General features: G+C 37.6%; 1 protein-coding gene across 1 annotated transcript in view; it reads right to left on the reverse strand.

Annotated features, from left to right (window-relative positions):
* The window catches only part of RIT2 (Ras like without CAAX 2), a 174,985-nt gene extending 151,447 nt beyond the window's left edge, over positions 1-23,538 (reverse strand). The window contains exon 1 of the mRNA XM_039702014.1: positions 23,276-23,538. Within this exon, the coding sequence (XP_039557948.1) occupies positions 23,276-23,378 (103 nt within the window). The 5' untranslated portion in view covers positions 23,379-23,538. The remainder of the gene's footprint in view (positions 1-23,275) is intronic.
* Between the last annotated feature and the right edge of the window lie 649 nt (positions 23,539-24,187).

A 24,187-nucleotide genomic window follows, 5' to 3' on the forward strand; every position in this document is an offset into this window, starting at 1 on the left:
TCCTATGGAGAGAATGTTTCTAAAAGAGCCTGAAAGCTCATGCAGTTTTTCCATAAAGTAGTCTTTGAGTATAAACTCAAGCAGGGTTCCCCACCTTGATTTTCAGAGAATCTAGGCCTGAATGTCACTTTTGCTGTGCCCCAAATTGTTACTGCCCAAATCCTCACTTCCCTGGAGAAACATCCATTACCAACATCTGAAGATTTTTCCATTCAGTTTTCCTTATAATATATCTGTTTAAACATCTCTTTCTGGACCTTCTCTGAAGTAAATGGATCTAAAATTTACTCTCATCTAAATTCTTTGGTGATTCATAAACTCAGCATACTTCAGCAAAAGAGCTACTCAGGAAGGGTTTGAGAAGTCTTACTTTGTTAACTCTGAAAATGCATGAGAAGAATGTAGCAGTGCAGCAGAGCTCTTTTAAACAGTTACAAAATCTCTTGAAAATAAAATAATTTTTCAGCTGATTTCAAGTTCTTTGATTCAGAGCTCTCAAGTGGAGGATTCAGCAGTAGGTTCTGTTTCTGCCTTAAAAAAAAGCCTCTTGAGATTCTTTATTTTTGTGCATCTCCATTACTTCAAATGGGTCAGAGGCACAATTTACACTCAGTGTACACTGAAGAACCACTCAAGAAACTTTCAGGGAGTGAAATCCACAAAATTTACTCAACCTAAGTCTCTTCATCTAGGGCAGCCTTGACATTCCCCAATAACTCAGATTCTTCAGGTGTTTGCATTCTTACTTTGTACATTTTTTTGTCAGAATCAAGTCACCTGAAACTGTCTTCCAAACAGCAGTTCTGCACAGAGAAAAGCAGGTTAGGACTTAGGAGAACTATGAGAAGTTGCTTCTTGTCAGCAGAAATCATAAGTGTGTTAGTCTCTTCCTCATGCTTTTCTTGGCTTACCTATGTATGAAAAACACAGTGGTCAATTGAGAATATTGCAAACAAATACATGTAAACGTATCTGGAATAGAAATGGCAGTGAGCTGTCCATGTGCTATTCCTTACTTTCTTACTGCTGACATTTAGTTCAGGCTTTATTCCTTCTGCCTCTTTTTTTTTTTTTTTAATGCAAATTATTAGCAGTGCATGTTCATACAAAAGAAGATCAGAGCTTTTAGAACAATAGTCTGTGTGGTTTTCTCTAAATAATTTAGGCATTTCCATCTTTTAAATACTCACTGTGGTTTAAATTTTTATTCCTGTATGACAAATAATCAAGTGCCAAATTCAGAATAAAATAGATGGTATCATATATGATCTGCTCTCTTTATATGCTGCAAGAGACATTTTCCCAGCACTTTGGTAAATAACCCTATTCTCCATTAAATAAATCTGTATATTAAGATGAAGGAGAAAAAAAATTAATATCAAATAACTTCTCAGTGTGGGAGGTCATTAAACTATTCTGTGTCTGCGCTCTTTAATTGCTCTTCTGAACACATGAGGCTCGTTAGTTTACAGAAAGGTTAAAAAAAAGCAGATATTAGAATGTAATTTAATTTATCCATTGACATAATGTTTAAATACCTATTTAATTTCTTTTTCTCCATGGAATTGCTGGCATTGGTTACGTTCCATGAATAGAGAGGGCTTTCTAGGGCTTTTTCCTGATACAAGGACAGCCATTGATTCAGGTATTGGACAAGGATCATCCCTTTCACCCAAGACAGTAACTGCACAACTACACCCTTAAGGGCTTCCTTCAGGTGAACTGTATATTTTTGTACCCAAACTCAAGAGCAAGATCTTATATGTATGAAATGTAAGACTTGCTCTGTCATCCCCACCCTCTAAATATCACAAGTGAGAAGACTGTTTGATGTATGAATGCTAAGATAGAGATCTGGAAAACACTTCTGTACCTGAGCCTAAAACTCGTTAAAAATGTTAAGTGGGTTTCCATGACATAAGATATCAAAATTCATTCTCAGTGACTGAATTGGCATTTTGCTGTGTTTCTGTATTCTCAAACTGGACACATTTTAGTCTTAACTGCCTCAAAGTACTTATAACAGTCTGGTATTCTTCGACATTTTTGTACAACCAAAAAAAAAAAAAGTTAACATTTCTAAGAACACTGAATTTCACATAAAACTGAAACTCAACTCCTATCTGATGTCAGTGTAGAATGGAAAATCCTGTAAAATTTCTGCTGTGTATTTATCACTGCATGGGAAAAACTCTGGGAGCTGAGGGAAGATTAGGGGTAGTTATGTATAAGAATGTGCAGTAAAACTCCTGGTGCAGTTAAATACAGAGCGGTGATTACACCTCTGTTCACAGCACAATGAAATCAACATAAACCTTGCTACTATCTTCAGCTGGCTTTGGGGGACCATGTTAACTACAACCTTATGCACCAGAAAGGAAAATCAACCAAACATTCAGTCAGACTGATCCAGCCACTCACAGAATATCCAGAAAAAGTGCCACCTTTTCCATTTTGTTTTTAACATAGAGTATTATATTGATGGTTCCTTAGATTATTGTTGAATAAAATTACCCCCAGAATTTGTTGCTTTTTACCTTCCTTTGACAGCCTGTTATCCTCAAGTGGATAATGAGAAGGCAGGTGCACAGTGTGTTTTTTACATATTTTGCAATTACTGAATTGATTTTTGTAAAGAGCTGTTTTTGGAGTAACTGAGCATCAATTTTGAAAGGTACAATATTTAACAGAAATTGGGCTTTAGCTTATTTTTATATATTTCAAGACACTTGACAGTAGTAATTTCTCTCATAAAGGGATGTTGTTCTCTGTAATCTTCTCCACAAGCCTTGTAGCTGTATTGATGTGCTATTAAATGGGATTTAAGACAGGTTCCATCCCCTTTGAATCTGGCAAAGGCTGCGTGGTTTGCATTTCTCTCCTTTGGAGCCTTCTGGAAAGCTGATCTAATTCCAGGTATATTTTCTGCTAAGTAGTTTTATGTGGTGACAAGGGTCAAAAATAAGTGCTGATGTTTTTCCCAATGCTACTTTCGTTCTAGAGGGCCTCAGCTTTCCCTTGTTTACTCCTGAGGTCTGGCTATGCACTGAATGTTCTGATACAGTTGGCCAGAAAAAGATACAGAAAAAAGTCAGGGAAACCCCTGGGGTTTGTCCAATAGCTACTGGAGAGCAAGATATTAAGCAAATTGCAGCTAAAATCGATTTAATTTTTATGACTGACTTTCAAGATGGGGTCTAGAGGAGCAATAGAAACTGAATTCTTAGAAGATCCCTCTTGGCTGACATTCTTAAGGGATGAGAGACCTTGCAGAGGGATTTACTTAGACAAGAGCATTGGGCAAACATCACTTCTGTGGAATTCAACAAGAGCAAATGACAGATTCTGCATCTGGGATAGAGTAGTGCTGGACACAACCATAAACTTGGGTGTGAGTGGCCAAGTAGCAGCACTGGGAAAGGGAACTTGGGGTGCTGGTGAAGAAACAGGTCCAGCATGGGTCAGCAGTGAGCCCTGGCAGCCAAGAGGACAAACCATGTCCTGCTCTGCATGAAAAACCGTCTGAAAATTAATTGGCTCAATCAAATTGTGATCTGACAGAAACAGAATTCAAACAGAGAAAGAGTACCTTCAGACACAGGCAGATTTTCCAGCACACATCATCTGACAGGAACCTCAATCTGTATGACCCATTTTAAAGATATGGCCAAGGAAATTCCTTTCATGGAGGCTACCACATATAAGAGAGGGACATAATATCATTCTGCTTTTGGAAATCTAGTCACCTGAAGAATTACCCAGCTAGATCTAAACATGTGTTCCTGCTCCAATGTCTTTTGACATTTTAATGGAATGCAGCTCATTACAACCACAGCACTGGTCAGGGGCGACTGGAATTGACCTGCAGTGCTCACTAATGGAGATGCTGCATCCCTGAACTTACACAAAGCAATTGTAAAGATTGTTTTCCAATAAATTGTGCTCATCAGACTTTTGCCAGTTCTCAGGAAATTTTAGGGATATAGTATTAGGCAAAATAATATAAGAAGAGATGCCCTGTATTGCAGTGACACAGGAATTTTAATATGACACAGCATTTGAAATGTAAAGAGAAAACACCTGTTTTTTCCAAAATAGAAAAAAGAAATTGACTAAATATATCTGTTTAATCTGAACATATCATGACAGAGAGAAGCACAAGCAAAGGGGTGAGGTGGTGACAGCCTAGGCACAAGCAGGTGCATGATTTGGGCCCCCTCACCTCAGTTATGCAGCTCAATGCCCAGCCCCACCCCATGTTCACGAGCTGTTTACACATATTGTACCAGACGACTTCACTGCTTGTGGAGGAAAGCAATTTATTCAGCTCAATTACTGTAGTCAGCCACTAGATAGCTTAAATTACATATCATCTGTCTCTTATGCAAAGTTCTCACTTCATTTGTCTCTTTGATTGTTTCAGATGCCACTTTGTCTTACAGGAAATAACCTAAAAGGCATTAGACAGCATTTATCAAATATCACATTTTCTGGGTCTAATGATTTGTAAATTTGACTCCCATTCTAAAAGAGGAAAGTTAAACTCAGGGATAAGACTTTGGCTGTGACTTAAGAGCTTGCTATTCACCTCTTGGACCTAATAATGTCTGATTCATAGTTTTCATTTCAGATTTTCCATAGCATCCAGACACAGAATATTATTCCAGCTCTTTTAGTTGGAAACTGTGGGGAAAAAGCTGATGTCAACTGCAAGTTTAGAGATAAGTACACTTTACAGGGTTATTATGTTTGTGAGAAGCTAAATTTGACCCAAACAAGTAGGTATTTGACAAATAAAGGTAAGGCAACACCAAGACATAATGGAATTTATTTATCTAATAAGATATGTAGTTTAAAAAAGCAACTCTCCTTACAAAAAAATTGCTGCTGATATAGATATATACAACTTTCTGGAAATTTAGTACACAATATTAAGTAGTACTTAGCATAAAGGAAGAAATAAATTCCTTTGCACACCCACTCAGATGAATTACTTTATATTATTTAGATAATTTACCTTTGAAACATGCTATCTTTATTCTTATGTGAGGGAATGGAGACAACACACAAATTGCGCTTGCTCTCGCCACAGAAACGCCAGAATTGCTATTATCTGTAACTTTTCTGCTCTCTGGAGGAATTAATTGTCCTGAAACCCAAGGGAAAAAAATATCATAGGCTACAAAGTATTTGTTGTCTCGGGATGAATTTTTCATGGCCGTGGATGGCTGACCGTGATGAATCAAGTGGTGCAGAACAGGAGATCAATCAAGAACAAGCGCCAGCGAAAGTGAGGAGCACGGCAGACAAAGTGATATCCATGTCAGAAGAGATGTCTGCTCCACAAAGCTCTGACTCATCGTTCACCAAACTCTCTAAATGTGGTGATACCATTTTGAAACTGTTGACTTAACTTGCTTCAGTGAAACTATGAATATCAAGTAACTGTCGAGTAAGAATTGCTTAGCTGAATGCAAGCAAAGCAAAAGTCTTGCAAGCTGTCAGCTGCCTTCAATACTGCATTTCTGGAAAACCTAGCTACTCCAAGATTAAAAATATTCCTTGCAGAGATGTACTTTGTGATGTTGCTTCTTTCTTAAGAGATCTCTAAACCTCTTTGCAGTAACATACATTTTGCAAAATATATACAGAAATCTAGGGTACCTTCTGCAAACAAAATTATGACTGTCTAAATAACTGATTCCCCTTTTTTTCTATATGTAGAAGCTAAATTGTTTCCCTTGCAAAATATATGAAAAGAAGATTGCATTAGGACAGCCAGTGCTTACTGCTTGCCTTGCTGAAAATAAAAAATTCATAAATCTCACTTACTTTAATAAAACTGGAATGTTACTGGTATCTTTGCCTGTGGGCATGTTGAAGGTTGCTGTGTTAGGGAACTCCAAAGTTAAATTCATCAGTCTGCAGGAGCTGAAAGAAACTAGCTCTTTGTGCTAGGGACTGAAAATTCTCATATACTGAGTAGATTAAGGTCCAAGGAAGATACACATCACACTGATGAGTATTTAAACTATAAAATATATATTTTCTATTTAAACAAGGCCATTCTTTTCACCACAGCTATGGGTGGTTTTAATAGAGAGAAGATATATTAAAAAAATAAAATTAGTAATTGCATCAGATACATCTTATATAAAGAAGAGGAAACACTGTTAAACTTCGCATATAATAGGAACTGCTACTATTCATCATCTTCAAAAATTCTTGGCATCAATTACATCAATCACCATGGCCAGGGCTGAATTATGGCTATTCCCACCTACCCTTTGACAGTTTTACATCCCAGTTGCTCACTAATCCAGGTTTGTATCAAGCAATAGAAAGCATTAAGTGTCTAACACTGCCCTTCTCAATCCATGAGCTTCAGAGAGCCTAGACATCTGGATTCAGAATATCATCTGGATTAGTTAGCTTTAGTATCCAAATTTCTCCCCCTATAATTTATTGCTTGCTTCTTTCTGGCAAATCCCACATCTGCCCGAGTCTTGAACTCCTAAAGAGATCTGCCACATTTAAGTCCATCACAGTTTGAAAGAAACTATTATTTTGTCTCCTAGGGTTCCTTTTTGGAAACAAAACTCGGGGAGGAGGAACAAAATTGGATCCTGCCCAAAATATGGACAAGAAGGAGATGGTTGTTCTTCCACATCTGCTCCAGCAGTTTCAGCAACTGAGTATTATAGAATCATAGAACAGTTTGGGTTGAAAGAGACCTTGAAGTTCCACCCCCTGCAGGGCAGGGACACCTTCCATTTCCCCAGGTTGGTCCCAGACAGTTCTAGCCTGGCCTTGGATACTTCCAGGGATAGGGATAGGACAAGCCACAGCTGATCTGTTCCAGTGCCTCATCACCCTCACAGCCAGGAATATCTGCCTAACAACTCATCTAAAACTCTGTAGTGTCTGCAAAGTTCTGTTTGAAGAGATACACGCTGATTCTACAGATTGATTAATTTACCAGAGTATTGTAGATTCTCTTACCTTGAGCTATTATGCCTGTTTGTATCACCTTTACAGAATTTATCACAAGTTTAGGGTTATCTCATAGTTTGGTTATTGAGGTGGCATTGTTGGATAGACTTCAAAGAACTTGTCGCCTGGTACCAGTCATGGAATTATGCTGCACATAATGGCAGCTTGTGGTTGAAACATCTGCAAAGATGTAATGCTCAACAGCTTTAAAAAAGGTATTTTGCATTTGAAGTTCAGGGAGCTTCTTGAATAAAAGGAAGGCAAATACTTCTGGTCTCATTATACTGATGAGAAAAAGGAGCAGATGAGAAACAGGACACTAGACCACAAAATAGGACAAAATATGTAAATCACAGAAAAAGTAAAGAATCTGTCTTTCAGTCAAGTTTTGACTTGTATCAGATTACCAGAGCAAAGTGCCCCCAAGCTACAATGCCAGGATATTGGGAAGCTTAGACCAGAAAGATATTTATATTTACTCATTAATTATGTTTGCAATAGTTCTCTCAATTCAACCAGCATATGCATCAGCTGCTGCAATACCAGGGATTTGATTGCTACACATGATGTAACTTAAATTTCTTTTTCTTTATAAGTAAATGATGAGCTTATTAATCAGGCACATTTATGAATTGAAAAATATAAAATTAAAATCTAAGCAAAGATTTATGGCTGTATAGGGACTATTAGGCAGGACTTCATTTGATCTTTCCATATCTTTTGAATTCCAAAAATTAACAAATACATCTGCATTTTTCAAAAATAAGTATGGCCCAAGATAGTGACAGGGGAAACAGCACAGAAATATACACCCACAAACCACAGTTTTAAGCACTATATTAGATCAGATGAAATAGGGAAGAAAATAAGGAGGGGTTATTTTTATATATCTTTTTTTGTGGCACTTATGTCTATTAAATTATTGCAATTGAAACAAAGAGGAACAAAACCTCATCTGTCTTTAATAACTATCAGTATTGTTCACTGCATTTTTCAGTACTGACTACTGCATTTCTGAATCACCATTCCCCGCCACTGAGCAAACCTAAGAATTTGCCAAAAATGCTGAAAAGGCCAAGAAGTGACCTGGCCTGGAGAAACAACAACAACAAAAAAACCAAAACCAAAACAAAAACAAAACCAAAGCAAAACAAAAAAATACCACAAACAAACAAACAAAAAAACCCCAAAAAACAAACAAAAAACCCAAAAAAACCCAAAACCAAAACAAAAACAACAACAAAAAAACTCCACCGACTTGGACAATGGGTGCTGCATCCAGTGTCACAGAGATGATGAGACCAACAGCACTGCTGTTGAGGGATATGTCCCTCGTGACACCAGCTCTGCAGGGGGAATGCTGCTGGCCCATTCCACTGGCCCTACTGCTTTGTGTCTGGCTCCTGCATTGGTTGATGCTGGCCCAGACCTCCTCAGCTGTTATAGAGCAGCTGAATTGAACATTCCTGAGCTTCAAAAGCAGCTTGGCCTCCAGACTGACCTGACAATACTGTGCTGTATGGAGAAAATGAAATTACAGTCCTGCTGTGGAAGATAAAGTCCTGCTGTGGAAGATAAGTGCAGTACTGGTCACTATGGGCTTGGAAAGATTCCTTCCAGGAACAGAATCTAACAGATTTAAGTTTCCTTGGAACTATAGGTACTTTAGAAATGGCAAAAAAAATGCTGGTGTTGCTGACCCACTGCTTGGTAATGATGATTTAATTATGCCTAAACGTGCTGACCTCATTTCAGCCACAGTAAAAGTGCTGTGCCATAGACTTCCTCCTGTGTGGAAAAGAATTCAAACACTATATAAATACCTCAGCACCTGACCATAAGACTCAGCTGGATTCAGCAGTGGTGCTCCCCAGAAACACAGCTGAACAGAGAATATTTCAGATGGCCTTCAGGAAAACCATACACATGTAAGGTGTACAGCACAAATACCTCCATGCCAACAGCAGTCAGTTTCAAACTATCATGTTTCTGCCAAAAAAAAGTGAGAGGGAAAAAAAAAACCAACAAACCAGTCAAGTCATAAACAAGGAGGAAAGAGTGGAAAATAATGCTGGCTCCCCCAGGATTGGTGGCCTCCAACATTGCAACAAAACAGAAGAGCATGTCAGTACTAATGTACAATTATTTGTGATGTTATAGATACAAACTGCAAAAAATTCTCACATTTCCTTCACTTCTTTTCATGCTATAAATTTCTGTACTGGAGGTGGCTGTGGTCAAGTTAATTTTCTTCACAGCAGCCCATATGGTGGCAGGTTTTGGTTCTGTGACTTAACCAGTGTTGATAATTCACCAATGTTTTGGTCACTGATGAACTGTTCTGCACCACATCAAGGCTTTTCCTTTTTCCCTCTGTACCTCCAGCAGGGTCAAGAACCTACTTGTGGGGATACACAGCTGAGACAGCTGATCTGAGTGGATTAGTGAGGTATTAATATCAAATTATATCATATTCAGGAATAAAAACTCAAGGAATGCAGGAAGAAGCAGAATCATTCATGGTTATGGCATGTGTATTCCTGAGCAGCCCTTATGTGAGCCAAGGCCCTGCTTTTCAGGAATTGGCTAAAAATCTGCCTGCAGTGAGAATTAGTAAATAAATTCTTAAATTTGCATGTATTCACAGCTTTTACTTCAGCTGTTAAACTGTTATCTCAAGCCTTCCTTCCTTCCTTCCTTCCTTCCTTCCTTCCTTCCTTCCTAAGTATTAATCTTATTATCGTCCTCTTCCATAATGTATCAAACAAAAACACTCCTGAGGTTCATTGCTTTTTCAATGCTTTTATAAACTGTGTTCTAATTTTAGCTGGACTCAATACTCTCTGATGCTTCTCTCCAATCCTACAGAAATTGCAAGGGCAATTCCTTTGTCTTTCAATCTCTCTCCTCCATCCCACTTAACCACGCACTGCTTTAACCACTTTAATTCAGATATTTCAGTAGGTAGGGCAGAAAATAGGGGTCAAGGCATTCTATGGTAATTTCAAAGAGAGAGTCAGGAATAAACATTGGAGTTTTTTTTTCTTCAGCTGCACAATATTTCCCTGTTTCCCTCCCCACCTACTCTGGCACGAGTGACTTCCCCATTAAGATGCATTCATTTGGCTGGAACTCTCAGTGTACAAAAAAAAAGAGTTGTATTCTTTCTGCTCTGCTGCTAAGGTCAAGCTGCCAGTTTTCTTTGTGATGTGTGAGGCAGCACAGAACACAAATCGCATTTCCACTCTCTTCAAGTTTTCTTTTAAATGCCACAATACTGACAGTAATCACTGAGCTGAACAGATATGACACACAAGACACTGACAGAACAAATAAGGCCCATCCTATCTTGGTTTTCCACTAAGTAAACAAATATGTATTTGGTTGTCAGTTTAGCTAGAGAGGGTTCTGAAGATAGGTAACTTTTGAACATTGTGCCATTGTGAGAAATTCATCGTATGTTAAACATCCTGAGATTTATATAAATACAGAAATAAACTAGACATATAACAAAATAAAATGGTAACAGAAAAACCTGTTCCAAATAGATGCAAATCTAAGCCCTTCCACATTGCCATTTTCCTGGTAAAATATTTTATTGGCAGGAAGTACACTTACAGTAAGTTTATGGGAAAAATAAAATGAATTGTGAAAGATAGCATGGGCTCTACAACATTTACTAATGTAAATAGGTTTTTAATAAAATATTTTACATTTCCTACTTCTCTTATAAATTCTGCCATATACTTAAAGGGAGACCCTGCAAGAGAAAAGAGGCAGAAGTGGGTGGAAAGAATTAGTACTCAGAGGAAAGCAATTCTATCACCAACATAATTATTTTTTACCAGCTGGTTATACACTAAACTTGAAACAAATTATTCATGGTATTTGTCTATAGCATTGAACTTTGTCTGTGAGCCAGGGAAATATTTGATTCCCTCAGAAACTTTCATCACAGTACAAACTGGTACTGTGTCTATCTAGGTCATTTCCTGAGCAATCATGTCTACTACAACGTATCTCATCTGTTCCCAATCCACATCCTGCTTTTTGTTGTGACTAAATTAACATCAGTGGTGCTAAAGATATTCCCAAGTGTTCCAACCCTGTAAAGTACTCACTGTCTGATTTTTACTAACTTAATTTGTTATATTTGGAGTTAGAAAAGGAACAATTAACAATTTATTGGAATAAAAATTTCAATTTATGCTTTTTTTCTATTTATAGCCAATCAGAAATGCATCTTATTCACAAGTTTGAAAATGTATTTGAATTATACCACTCTAAAGTATCCCAATACACAAAATTGGTTTAAGTATTGCTAAAAACTTATACTAAAACTCATATAGTATGTACAGTGATGCTTTAGAAACATAAAACACAGGTTTGCAAACCACTTTGATGCATAGTTATTTTTAAGTAAATGAAAATAAAGAAAATAAACTTTCAATCACCAAGTAATTCTATTCTTTAAATATGCTGTCACTGTCAATCAGCCAAGTTGTTATCTTGCTGGGTTTTGCACAGCCTTCTATAAATTCTTTGAATAACAGTTTGGCACTAACAACTATTTTCCTTAAAGAGTGAACATGTGTGTTACTTTACAGTAAATAAACCTTTCATGAGCATGTTTCAGGGATATGTGTATTTAAATCTGTTTATAGTCACTGGCATTTTGTTTAGATTTTTCCTCCTACTGCCACTTGTTCAAAATTTATTATAGTGAAGTAGCAGTTTGTTTATATTGTTATGAGCAGTAAAAGCTGGGGAGTGAGAGCAAAGGGAAGAGCAGGGTCACAAAGGATAAAGAAAAACATATAGAAATACGTATATTTGTTTCGCATCTTGTGGTATTTTTTTTTCCCAGACTGGGGGAAAACAGAATTTTATTTCTTGGTACCAAAGGAGATATCCCTCTAGAATCACTGTGATTCATAATTCAGCTGAAGATTTTTGTGTGAGGATGAATCTTGTTCTTCAAAGAACACAGAAGAGCCTCCCACTGATTTCACAGGGTGTTACATATTGCTAAAGCTGGGACCCACAGACTCCTCTCCATTCTGGATGGTTGTCAGAACACCAGACACGAGAAGCATTGCTTTGCCTAGCACCCCATAAATTTATATTAATGTTGGATTTACACAGCTTTGTACATGGCTGAGTAGAGCAAAAAAGCCTGTGCTCAGAAGACTTAGAATCACAGAATCATAGAAAAATTAAGGTTTGAAAAGAGCCCTAAGATCATCAAGCTCAGACATTAACTCAGAATTGACAGAATCACCACAAAACCATGTCCCTAACCTCCACATACACAAGTTCTTTTAATACTTTCAGAAATGGTGAACCTACCACTGTCCTGGACAGCCTTTTGCAATGCCTGAACATCCTTTCTCTGAAGAAATATTTCCAAGCTTTCAACCTAAACCTCCTCTGGCACAACTTGAGGCCATTTTCTCTTGCCCTATGGCTTGTTGCCTGGCAGAAGACATCAACCCATGCCAGTCCACAACTGAGATGATGCTTCTCCAGCCTCCTACTCCAGAGAGCCTCTGAGTGAGATGCATGGCTTAAGAAGTTCACAGAGGCAGGAGAATGATCCCCTAACATGCAGCATATATGGGATATGACCATGGACTATTAGCACCTTGTAGGATAACTGCAGTGGAAAGACAGGATCTAACCCTGTGTGCATTTTGGCTACCAGTATGTGCAGCATATATGGGTTATGACCATGGACTATCCTATCCTTGTAGGATAACTGCAGTGGAAAGACAGGATCTGAAACCAATGCTCTTTGAAGCACAAATTTCTGCATTTTCCTTCTATTCCTTTACTCCTTTATCATTTCTTTACTCATCTGTTTCTTCTTTTCTGTTTTCTCAGTCTTTTTCTATGTTTCTAGTATTTCTATTTTTCTATTTGTAATTATTGATGCCTGTTAACATTTCCCATGCAAACTTCTTGCATTGCTCCTTTCATATCTTCTCTTTTGACTTTTTTCTAACCCCTTACTCATCATCAAATATCAGAGCCAATTGTCATTTTGAGCATGTTACCTGGGGGAAAAAAAAATAAAAAAAAATAGGAAGTTTATGTGATGCACTCCTTCTTATGTCAGGCATTTAATAACTTTTAATTATTTTGAGAAAAATATTGAAAAATGGGACTTTTGAATTCCACTTTTATGGGAACAGACTAGTAAACAGTACATGCACTGAGAGAGAGACTATGTTGCAAATACAATTTTTTGTTTTACTCTGGGAAATCCATTGAAACTGATCTAAGTGGAAGAAAGGCACAAGAACCTGGTTTCTGGAGCTCATATATTATAAATTATATATTTGTATGATGTAATAAATTGTTCTTTTTCTCCTCAAATTCCAGGAGATAAATCATGTGTTTCTAGAGCTTATCTACAGACATATGGAACCCTTCTGAAGGCCAGGAACACATCCTTGGGCTGTGCCCAGTGTCAGATACTGCACAGAGCAGTGCTCTGGCATGCTGTGTGTGATGAGTGATCAAATGATCATGTCATCAGGCAGCCCAAGTAAGATTATTCACTGTGAAGAAATGTCTAATGACTGCTTTTTAATCAAATTGAGAGCATCATTTCTATATTAGAGAGTCCAAAAAAATTAGAGAAGGGGATTTTTAAAGCCTGACAGGCATTCTGGATGACTTAAGAAGCTGCTGTTTCTGAAACAACTGAGAATTTGACAACCCTTGGGTTTCGTTTTGAACATCCTGAACACAAATCTAAAATAATAGTAAAAATTTTCAAGCTGCTAAAGAGACATTTCTATAAAGACATTGCAGATCCTATTGAGCAGAGAAAAGTTCAGTGTAACACAACAAGCTCTCCTGCAGGTAGTAAGCCAGCAAAGTTACTGAAGGAATCCCATAATCTGACAGAGCAATCAAGTTAGTAAAGGAATCAGGATTTGACAGAGAACACGACTTTCAGCTAGGATATTTTGGGCATGTGAAAATGGACAAAAATTACAGAATTACATTAGCACTTCAAGGAGATTGCAAGGAAAGAAATTACACAACAGCTCCTCTCATAACTGTAGTCAGTGTAAATTGAAGAACTACCTGCATTCGTTTCTCAGCTGATTACAGTTCTTACTTTGTCAAAGCTTATGAAACTAATTTTTAAAACCAATAAACATTTGTGAGCCCACCTTTGGGACCCCTGAAATAACTAGTTTAGTTCTAGGGTTTTACTGAACAGATAAAACACTGATTACATGTGTTGAAAACATAAATCTTTTGGAGACTTTGGCAACAACACACAACTTGGCATCTCCTGAGATATCCTTCTATGCACACATTGGAACACTGATCTTTTGGATTTTCCCACCCACCTTGAAACAAAGTAATTTTAGCCAGTGACTCCACTGCTTAGTGGGCAGGTAATGCTGTAGCAGATTTCTAGGGCTTGCAGAACAGTGTCTTCCCAGCACAATTCCTCTGAAACTGGGACCCTGCACAACGCTCTGGTAACACCCAATTCCTGCCACCGGAGTTGTGTGAGCATGATGAGACTTCCAGCTTCTAGGAAAGAAAATTAGACAGGCTTGCAGGCATAAAGGGAGACTAATTGAAGTCAAATAACAAATTACAAGTGGAAAAGGATTACCAGAGGAATGGAAGGGAATAAAATGGAAAGTATGGAAACAGAAGAGATGAAAGCAGCAACAGAAGAAGAAGACGAAGGAAAAAAAAAATCTTAATTGTGCTTTCAAGAGTGTCCCTAATGGAACTAATCTCATCCAAATTCTAGCAGATAACACGTGCCAAAAATGCTGCAGATGGCTGGGCTCAGCAGCAGGGATGGCTTGGAAGGGAAGCGGTTCCTGTGGCTGCCTCAACAGATTGTTTACAGCAAAGATACCGACAGTGCCCAGTCATTGTCATGAAACAGTGCTTGTTCCCTTGTTCGAGACTTCAGTCTGGGCATTTCAAATGACAGATTTGTGTGTGGCTGAAACTAGGAGAGGCCTTGATAGTCCAATTCCTGTTGCTGAGGAATAGCCCGGAAGGTTTCTGTCTCTTTATAGCAAGGACCGTGAATGGGAAAAGCTGAACAGTGCTCAAGTCACTGAAATCGTCACTCCAAGTGAAGATCTGCTTTAATGAAACACAGTAAAAAGCAGACTCATTAATATAACCTCCTGTGTGTACTAATCACTCAGAATGATAGAATGCCCTGACTTGGAAGGGGCTTACAAGGATCATCAAATACAACCCTTGGCCCCAAGCAGGGCCATCCTCACACTCCCACCCCATGCCTAAGAGCATTGTCCAAATGTTCTTGATCTCTGTCAGTCAGTGCTGTGACCATTCCCTGGGAAACCTGTTATAGACCAAACACCCCCTTGGGGAAGAACTTTTTCCTGATGTGCAACCTAAACCTCCCCCAGCTCAGCTTCAGGCCATTCCCTTGGGTCCTTCACATAATTGTTCACATAGAGGCAGTGCAGGTGAAGACCTTGAATTGTTAAATTACATTGCCACCCATGGAACAGAGAACAGCAGGAGGTGAGCTAACAAATCTGTTTACTTTCCATCTGCACCACTACCCATCACACACATGAGGTGGTCTGTACTTTCAGGGTAATATCTCAGCATGTTTCCAGTTCTACTGGATCCTTTATAGTCAGAAGGACATATTTTAGTTCTGTTTGAAACAACATAAATGACTTTTTTTTTGTACACAACAAACAAATCCAATCTTGAGACTAGCCTAAGCATCTCTGTTTAGCAGAACACAAAGAAAACTGCTGGATATCTACATTATTAGTGCCACATCAGCCAAAAGTCTTGAAGACTATTAACATATCTCATAATTTTGAGGATGATAGCAGTCCTTCAATTGTGTAAGAGAATTTCAAAACTCTAAATGGTTTTCCTGTTCTGGTATATTTGCTCTTTAAAGTTCAATCTCTGCAACATGTTCTGTCTTAAGGTAAAGGACTTGGACTAACAAAACTTTCACGAGCTGTTCCTTTCAAAACTCTTCCCCAGTCTGCTCCATCTTGCTGTTAAGCAAATCATTAAGGGCACATGCCCCTCTTACTGACCAAAGGAAGTTTGTCTTGAAGACCTTGTATATCTCTAATTATACATATTCTAACTGCAATTTCATCACTTGTTACTCTCTACAAAGCAATTCTGGCTGCTTTCCTCCTCAAATTTTGGAATATTTGTGTTCTTCTCTTGATATTAATTACTTTTAAATATTGTTAGTTCTCCATCCCCTGTTCCAAAGGGGCATAGAAGTGACCAGCCTGTTTGCCTTATCTAGGTGGATATTCATCATCTGGATGTTATGATGGGAAAAGCTGGATAAATCAACCCATTCACATCACAGCTGCATCCATTTACACTGGATCTCTGTATACATATGCAAGTTGCACAATAAAGAATCATGAATTACTGTCTACAGCAGCTATTTGAATATAGTCATAGTCGTTTGTCATCATAAATCAAACTGTGTCACTCCTTTTATCATCTCTGTTGGTTTTCTTTGAACTCTGTCCTATTTATCAAGCATCTTCTAGTGCTGAAGAATCCAGGACTCCAGTCAGATTTCACAGCCTTGTGTTGGTATCTCACATGCAGAAACCCCCCACATTAAATACAGAGGGCATAATTGAATCCTCCACCCCTATAACCATTGAACTATGTGAACTGCCAAAATAATGAAAACATCTTTTAGTCATTTCCCTGAGGCAAACAATCCTGTCCACAAGTTCTGCCCATAGGCAAAAGAAATTGATTAATAAATAATGTATTTAATCCTTTTAAGTGGATAACATATACACTAAAGATAAATGAAGAATATCAGAAAGGGGTCCAGAATAATTTGAATTCTCTGATTTAATGGTCCCAAATAAGATAACACATATGAAAATGCAGAATTTAGGTCATCATGAAAGATGCGATAGCACAGGTGACTGCGCTCGGGGAAAGAGAAAATAGCATCAAGTTACTACAGATATTTCTCTGTATGTGACCTCTCTGAACTACACCTGAATAAAAGAATTCACTATTCTCTGAGGAACAAAAATAATTCCACAGAGGAAACCAGCAGGCAACCTTTCTTCTAATAAGGCCACTAATAGAAGAACATGTCAATTTTTTTGGAATTCATACTCAGAAAGTTGATATGGAAATATTAGAGCTCTATAATTAAGCATACAAGATGCTCTGAGCAGGAAAAAAGGACCTGTAAGTGAAGTTTCAGATACTCAGTGTATTGCAGTGAAGGAAGATCGAGGTGTGAACTCATCATTGTCTACAGGTACTAACAGAATACACAGATTTTTCTCAAAGTTGTTAACAAAGAGATAAGATAGTATGTTTATGAGTTGGAATTACACAAAATCAACCTTGAAGCAAATTCAGTTATCTACCTGTGGAGGAAACTAAAATACATGGACAGTTTTGTTATCAAAGATCATAAACCTACCAGGAACTCAGCCTTTGTACAATTCTAGAGCTTAATCAGGTTTAGGAGAAAACTGGAAGTTACCCATACCTGGAGATGTGATTGTCTGGCATTGGTGTCCCTTCTCTACAAGGTGTTTGGTTTTTCATGTGCACCACCATTACTTTGCATGAAACACCTGAAATTCTGCATCAGAACTATGCAGGCAGCACAGTTCAGCACGAAGTGACCACAGGAATTTATAGGTCATTTTGAATGGTCAGTACCCTTAGCCTTTCAGAACTGTTACCAAGAAGGAAGTTTGCATATAGTAAAAAGATATATATTCTTTCATCCTTCCTTTTCTAATGTTTTTTTTTTTTTTTTTTAATCTGAATAAGTTGAATAATTTCCCTGAAACAACTGAGGAAATAAAAATCTGGATTACTACTTTTTTGTTTGTTTGCTTGCTTTTCAGACAGAGAATGATAAGGGAACAACCAACTGTTTTCAGATGGCATACACATCTATGTCTTTGTTAACAAATATCTCCATTTTTTCTCCACTTAAATAAAAATTGTAATTTGTTTGCAGTTAGAGGACAAGAAGGAAAAATTAAAACAGCACAAACTACACTTGTGTTGACTTTGAGTGGTAAAAAAGGGTCTTAGCTTGCCTTAGCTCTAATCCACAGCATGCCCAAACATTTGAAAGGGAACTTTTTTCACCTTGACTAATACTGTGCAGTAACTAAATCCAAAACCTTCATCCTGCTGGTTGGCTTGCCTCAGGACATGAGAGAAGGCCAGACCCTTTCCTTTGATTCATTTACCAGGCATTTACCAGGAAGGACAGCTGTACCTGAGAATATTCCTGGGGAAAATAAGAAACCGAATCAAAACAAATTCCCTCAAAAAAAAAAGAAAAAAAAAAGGAAGTGCTGCTGAGGTGTTTGATCAATGTCTGGAGGGTGCTCTGTGACACCAAGCCCAGTGGTGGGGTAAGAACAGCATCAGCAGGCCCAAGTGGTGCTTTTCAAGCTCAGCACTCTTAATGCCAGTGGAATCTCTTCCTTTGCCCTTCATCCTTTTCAACGTAACCTGGATCATACATTAATTTGTCTCCAGGGAGTTTGCAAACAGCTGCAGTGGCCCAGCTCTCCAGCAAACACTCCATGCTGCTCTATTTACTGGGGACTCTTGTTATGAGGACATGCTTGAAAATAATAAGCACATAATTTGCTTTATCAAGGCAGAATAAGAGGTAAAACCGGTCCAGAAAAAAAAAAAAAAAGGCAGTTGAGCACATAAATGAAAGAAAATTGCAGATTTAATCTAATTCCTCATACTGTAGTTCCCACATCACAGAGAACATAATTGTTTTCACACATTTTGGAAGTTATTGTGTACACATGATCTTGAAATTAATTGGATGAGTCACCTGCATCTGTAGAAACACAGCCTTTATGCCACGCTGGAAAAAACAAACAAAACAAAACAAAAATCAAGGAAATCAATGGGTAGAAATGCCTCCTTTGGACAGCCCAGAGAATAAATTTCCTCATACTATTCCTCCAATATCCTTGAGAGAATCTTTTCTTGATTTCTTCTCTTCCACTTTTTTTTATTTGTTTTAAGATTGAAGGCTGAAAATACATTTCTAACTACTTTCCAATATACAATCAAACAGGAAATATATTAGCTTTACAAGAGTCTTTAGGCAATTATTTAAAATATCTTCAAATTTTGTATGGTGGCAACAGATCATCTGCCAATCTGTCTGAGAAATAAACTTCCATAAGACAGCTAAATAGAAATTCACTTTACACCTGTGATAAACCTATGCTATGCATAAACATGTAATTTTATTTGCCTGGAATAACTGTAGATCATGTTCAACCATAAATAAATCATCGTTAACCAGGGTTAGGAAAAAAGTAATCAAACAAAAAAACCAAGAAAACACTAATACAATATTTTTATTCAGCCAAGAAGATGCACGTAAAGGTGCAATCTGATCATTGTTTGGAGATTGCTTAGGTAATAATTTTTCATAAGAGGGAGGTTTTATTTAATTTTATTCAGTTGCACGGGAACATCAATTTGTTCATTTTAGCAGTCACTTTGCAAGCCCTGGGTTAATCATCACTAATGTTTTGCAGAATGTGCTGCAGTTAAGTATGGTTATCAGTGGAACTGGTTTGCTAAATATAAGGCAGCAAGGGGATTGAAAGGCTCTTTTGTGCATGTTTTTTATTTGCAACTCTGAAAAACAGAGCTAACCCCAAAGGTCTGATGTGCATCAGGCAAGGGCCATGAGAACACTTTGTTTACTGATCTCTAAAGGTATTTGTGAGCAAAATGGGTTTCAGAATCACCAAGGTTCTTAGGGTGTGAGCTTACATCAGGTAACTTCAAGTAGGTCTGAATGGTACTGAGGTGGCCTGATATTTGTCATCAGAGCAGAGAAGAACAGTTTATTAATTATTATTACATTATATTATTATATAATGTTATATTATACATTATATAAATAAATATATTGGACAGACATATCCTCCTAAATTCCAGAGATTTGTCCATAGATTGAAAAGGTGATACAAAAATTCTGTTTTCATAAGTCTTAGAAGGGATAAGTCATTCTAGGGAATCTATACTCCATAATTACAGTACAGAAATCAGCTCCTATATAAAATTTACAGTTAGCTTTGTACATTTTCATTAGACACAGCTATTACCTGTTTCTTCTAGAGCTGGGCTTTGAGGTGGTGGTTTTTTCCTTCCTATAAAGTAATGTCAGATTTTTTTTTTTTTTCATTAGCATTAGTTTTCCAGAATTTATTTTGAAATGTGAGAACCCTTAAGTAACAATTCTCAGACCATTTGCAGTTTGCACATTATTACTCTGCATGTGATGGGCGTCAGACTGGGATACAGAGAGTTCATCCTTACTTTTTTTCCCTCCTATAAAGTAATGTCAGATTTTTATTTTTTTTTTCATTAGCATTAGTTTTCCAGAATTTATTTTGAAATGTGAGAACCCTTAAGTAACAATTCTCAGACCATTTGCAGTTTGCACATTATTACTCTGCATGTGATGGGCGTCAGACTGGGATACAGAGAGTTCATCCTTACCAATTCCTATGACATTTATACCACACTGAATAGGACAAATGAAAGGATGTTGGCTGTCCTCCTGGACTGTCTGCCATCTTTGAGCACAGAAGTGAAGAGACAAGCCTGACTAATCCAATGCCAAAAGAACAAACATTTTTGGTCTCCTCCTCATCATTCCACCCCATGAACAATCGTCACAGGTAGAGAGCAGGGGAGGGCTGAAACCCCAAGACCAAAATGCCCAGGGGATATCTGGAAGTGAACTACATCCACGGTAAAAAGAAATCTAACATTTTTGAAGCTTCGTTCCTATGGAAAATTCATTCTAAACCTGAATTATTTAATATTTGAATGAATTGAGGGATGGAAAGGCTTTTATCTGAAAGAGATTTCCCACTCAGTAAGTTAACCCCAGCTGTTACTGTTTTTGTCATGACTTACAAGCAAATAAAGAGGGAGAAGACAGAAAAAAGAAGGCAGGATGTTATCAATATATCAAACCACATACCACTGATTTCTCAAAATCAAAATTGGAAGCTGACCTATTTTTTTTTCATCCTTATTCTACTCTGATTCATTTTATAGCTAAATTCATAATTTCCTGGACACATTGAATCTAGGTCACTAGGAGAAAGCAGAGCTCATCTTGTACAATGAAAGTAGTCATTAAGGCCTTTTTCTGTTTTTAATCCAGTGTAAATTAAACCTCTTTATGTAACAGTCAGAATGAATTAATGATTTATAGAATGACATTTATTTTTACTTTGTATCTCTCTCTGAATTCTATCAGTTGGACTATCTTTCAGCATTCTACTGAAATATTTCAGGTCCACTGCACGTCAGAAGTTCATAGCCAGTAAATGTTGAACTGCCAGCCTCCTTTCTTATGAACTCTCAGTAATATTCAGTTGCTGGTTTGTTTTTGTTTCCATGCAGGAGTTTTACTTTCATGATAAAAAGAGAAAAGTTTTCAATCATCCTATAGATTTTCATAAATTTCCACTTAATCCCATTTTAGTTTCTTTAGACCGCACAATTACACTTTTTACTTATTTGTTTCTCAGCTTTGGAGATGTATCACATCTTGGTCAATCCACAGATTTAAAGGCTTTCTTCTCATTAAACTAACAGCTAACATTTTCTTAGGCAGAAATTTGAATTAACTAAATTTGTGACTTCAACTCTAATCTAATAGTAAATGGAAACTCAGAAATTTCCTCCACATACATATAAAGTTTGGTTGTTATGATTCAGTCATGCTATGAATGTAGTTTGTAAAACTTTGTGGTGAACAAGTTTTCAAAATTGCATTATTCCTACAAACATATCTTTGGGGGTGAGGGAAATTGCTGATGTCTTTTGGACACACTCAGGGAAAAAAAAAATAAATCTAAAAGATGCATAAATAAGGAAAAAAAAAGAGATATTTTACTGAAAGTTCGAGCTGGCACATCCGAGATACCTTCTTTTCTATGGTAAAGATAATGTGAATTTGCAGAAATTTACCCCGAGATTACCAATATTTTGTTCTTTCCCATTTTATATGGTGATTATATAGCAACATCTGTGCAAGAACTGTTTGCTTGGTTAAGTAACACTGATGGGAAATAGCTTTCACTGAAAGATGTGTCACTGAAGTTGAAGCCAAATACAACAAAAACACAAAGATTATGGATACAGAAACAAAATTATGTTTACTCAGTTTTTTAGTTTTTGCAATGCTTCATCATATTGCTTGAATATAAATAAAACTTGTTGGATACACACAGTTATTACAATTTAGTGTCACAGCTATTTATCCTGAAAATTCCTTGGAATCTAGCTGGGATGCATTATACCATATTATCCTGCTTTTTGCAATTTTGTTTCTCTTTCTGTTGTTCTTTTGAATTTCCAGAAGATGAAATCAAATTTTTGTTGTGTGGCCAGCTCAATATACTGACTTCTGAGACAAACTCTGCGTGTTCAGCAAAGTCTTTGTAAGAACAGAGAATGCTGGTTTCAGCGAGAATAAATCAGAGCTGATAATATCTGGGAAAAAGAAAACACTGTCCAGGGAAAATAATGACTCGTCTGAAGAGATATCATTGTCAGACACTATCATATCTTGCCAGCTGTAGACAGGGATATTAAAATATGCTGCAAATCTGCCTCACAGCCTGGTGTGAGACTCAGGCAGGTTGTACCTGTCCAGATCAGAGAGGAGACTAAACTCAGCCGAACCACAATGAGACTCAGCAAAATAATAATAATAATAATAATTAAAAAAAAAAAAAAGTGGGGAAGGAAACAGAGCCACTGCAGGCATCCCACACACTCTGCACTGTACAGCTGACTTTGCAGTTAGTTTGATTTCTGCCTGAGCACAAGGACCCTCAGGCCAACAAGTTACATCCACACTGTCCAGCAAACCACCAGCCCTCACCAAGCAGGAGAGTGGCACAGGCACTTGCTCTTAAACTCACAGCAGCAGCCTGGCTGCTCCCTCCTCACACACAGCACACCCAGGGTCAGCCCTACACAAATAACCAATTAAATAGGCTTGCAGCGTTTCAGTCTGTAACAAATTAAGCTGACTCATTGCCCCAGTCACGAACTATAGTCTTTTATCCAAGCCATGTGCAAGAGAAAGAGGAAAGAAACCCCTCATTAAACCATGTCCTTTTCCGGTGAACTTTACGCTCCCAATTCACCCCTTCTCTCCCCAAATATTGTTGCTGAAACTTACCGCTTTTGCCAACTCCCCCTGCTCCCAGCATCACCACCTTGTACTCTCTGGAGCCAGCTGAAGAACTGCTCGAGGAGCTGATCATTGCATTTTCTTGCTCCATCTTGCACGAGGCAGCAGAAGGGACTGAAACAGAAGAAAAAGCAACTGGCAGGTGTTTTCTCTGATCTTAAACAACTATAAAAGCTGTGTATGGGAAAAAAAAAAAAAAGGGGCAGAAAAGGAAGGTATAATGCAAGAGCTATGATTTAACAGCCTCACACACTGCTGTGCCTGTGTTAGCTGGAGAAGGTCTCATAGCAACCACTTTAACAGCTTCCAATAAAAATCTCTCTCTGCCCCCTCCCAGCTCTGTATCGTTCTCTGTTTCTCTTCCTGGACAGCAGCAGTTTTGTGAGGCTTAAGAGGTCTGGTACCTCTGGGTCTGCAGCATCATGGAACAAATAGATCAGATACTTCAGCTAAATAAAATGGATCAAATTTCTTAATTATGAAGCTTGTTATTCTATGTAGTACTTGCTTGAATCTTAAAACAAACCAGACAACCTTCTTTTCACCTTGGAGTTGAATACGCATCGTATAATCATCAAGTCTGATAGTTTTACACTTGATACTATTAGAAGTGAAACAAGTAACAACTTTTAACAGCCTTTTTTCTTCATGAAGCTTGCGGCAAACGCTGAAGTTTTCTAGGGCTAGATTTGTCCCCAGATCAATACTCATTTTAATTCATTTGCATCAATTATTTGCAGAAATAAACCAGATACTGTGGGGGGAAAAAACAACAACTTTACTTGTTGTTTCCCCCCTTTCACCATACAATTTCTGAAGGAGACAGGGACTCAAGGAAGGGGAATATATTTGTTCATTCAGAAAAGGTGTAAAGAAAATCAAGTTTTTAAATGTTTTTTA

Source organism: Passer montanus, unplaced genomic scaffold (genome assembly GCF_014805655.1).
Source record: "Passer montanus isolate IOZ18808 unplaced genomic scaffold, ASM1480565v1 scaffold152, whole genome shotgun sequence".
NCBI lineage: Eukaryota > Metazoa > Chordata > Aves > Passeriformes > Passeridae > Passer > Passer montanus.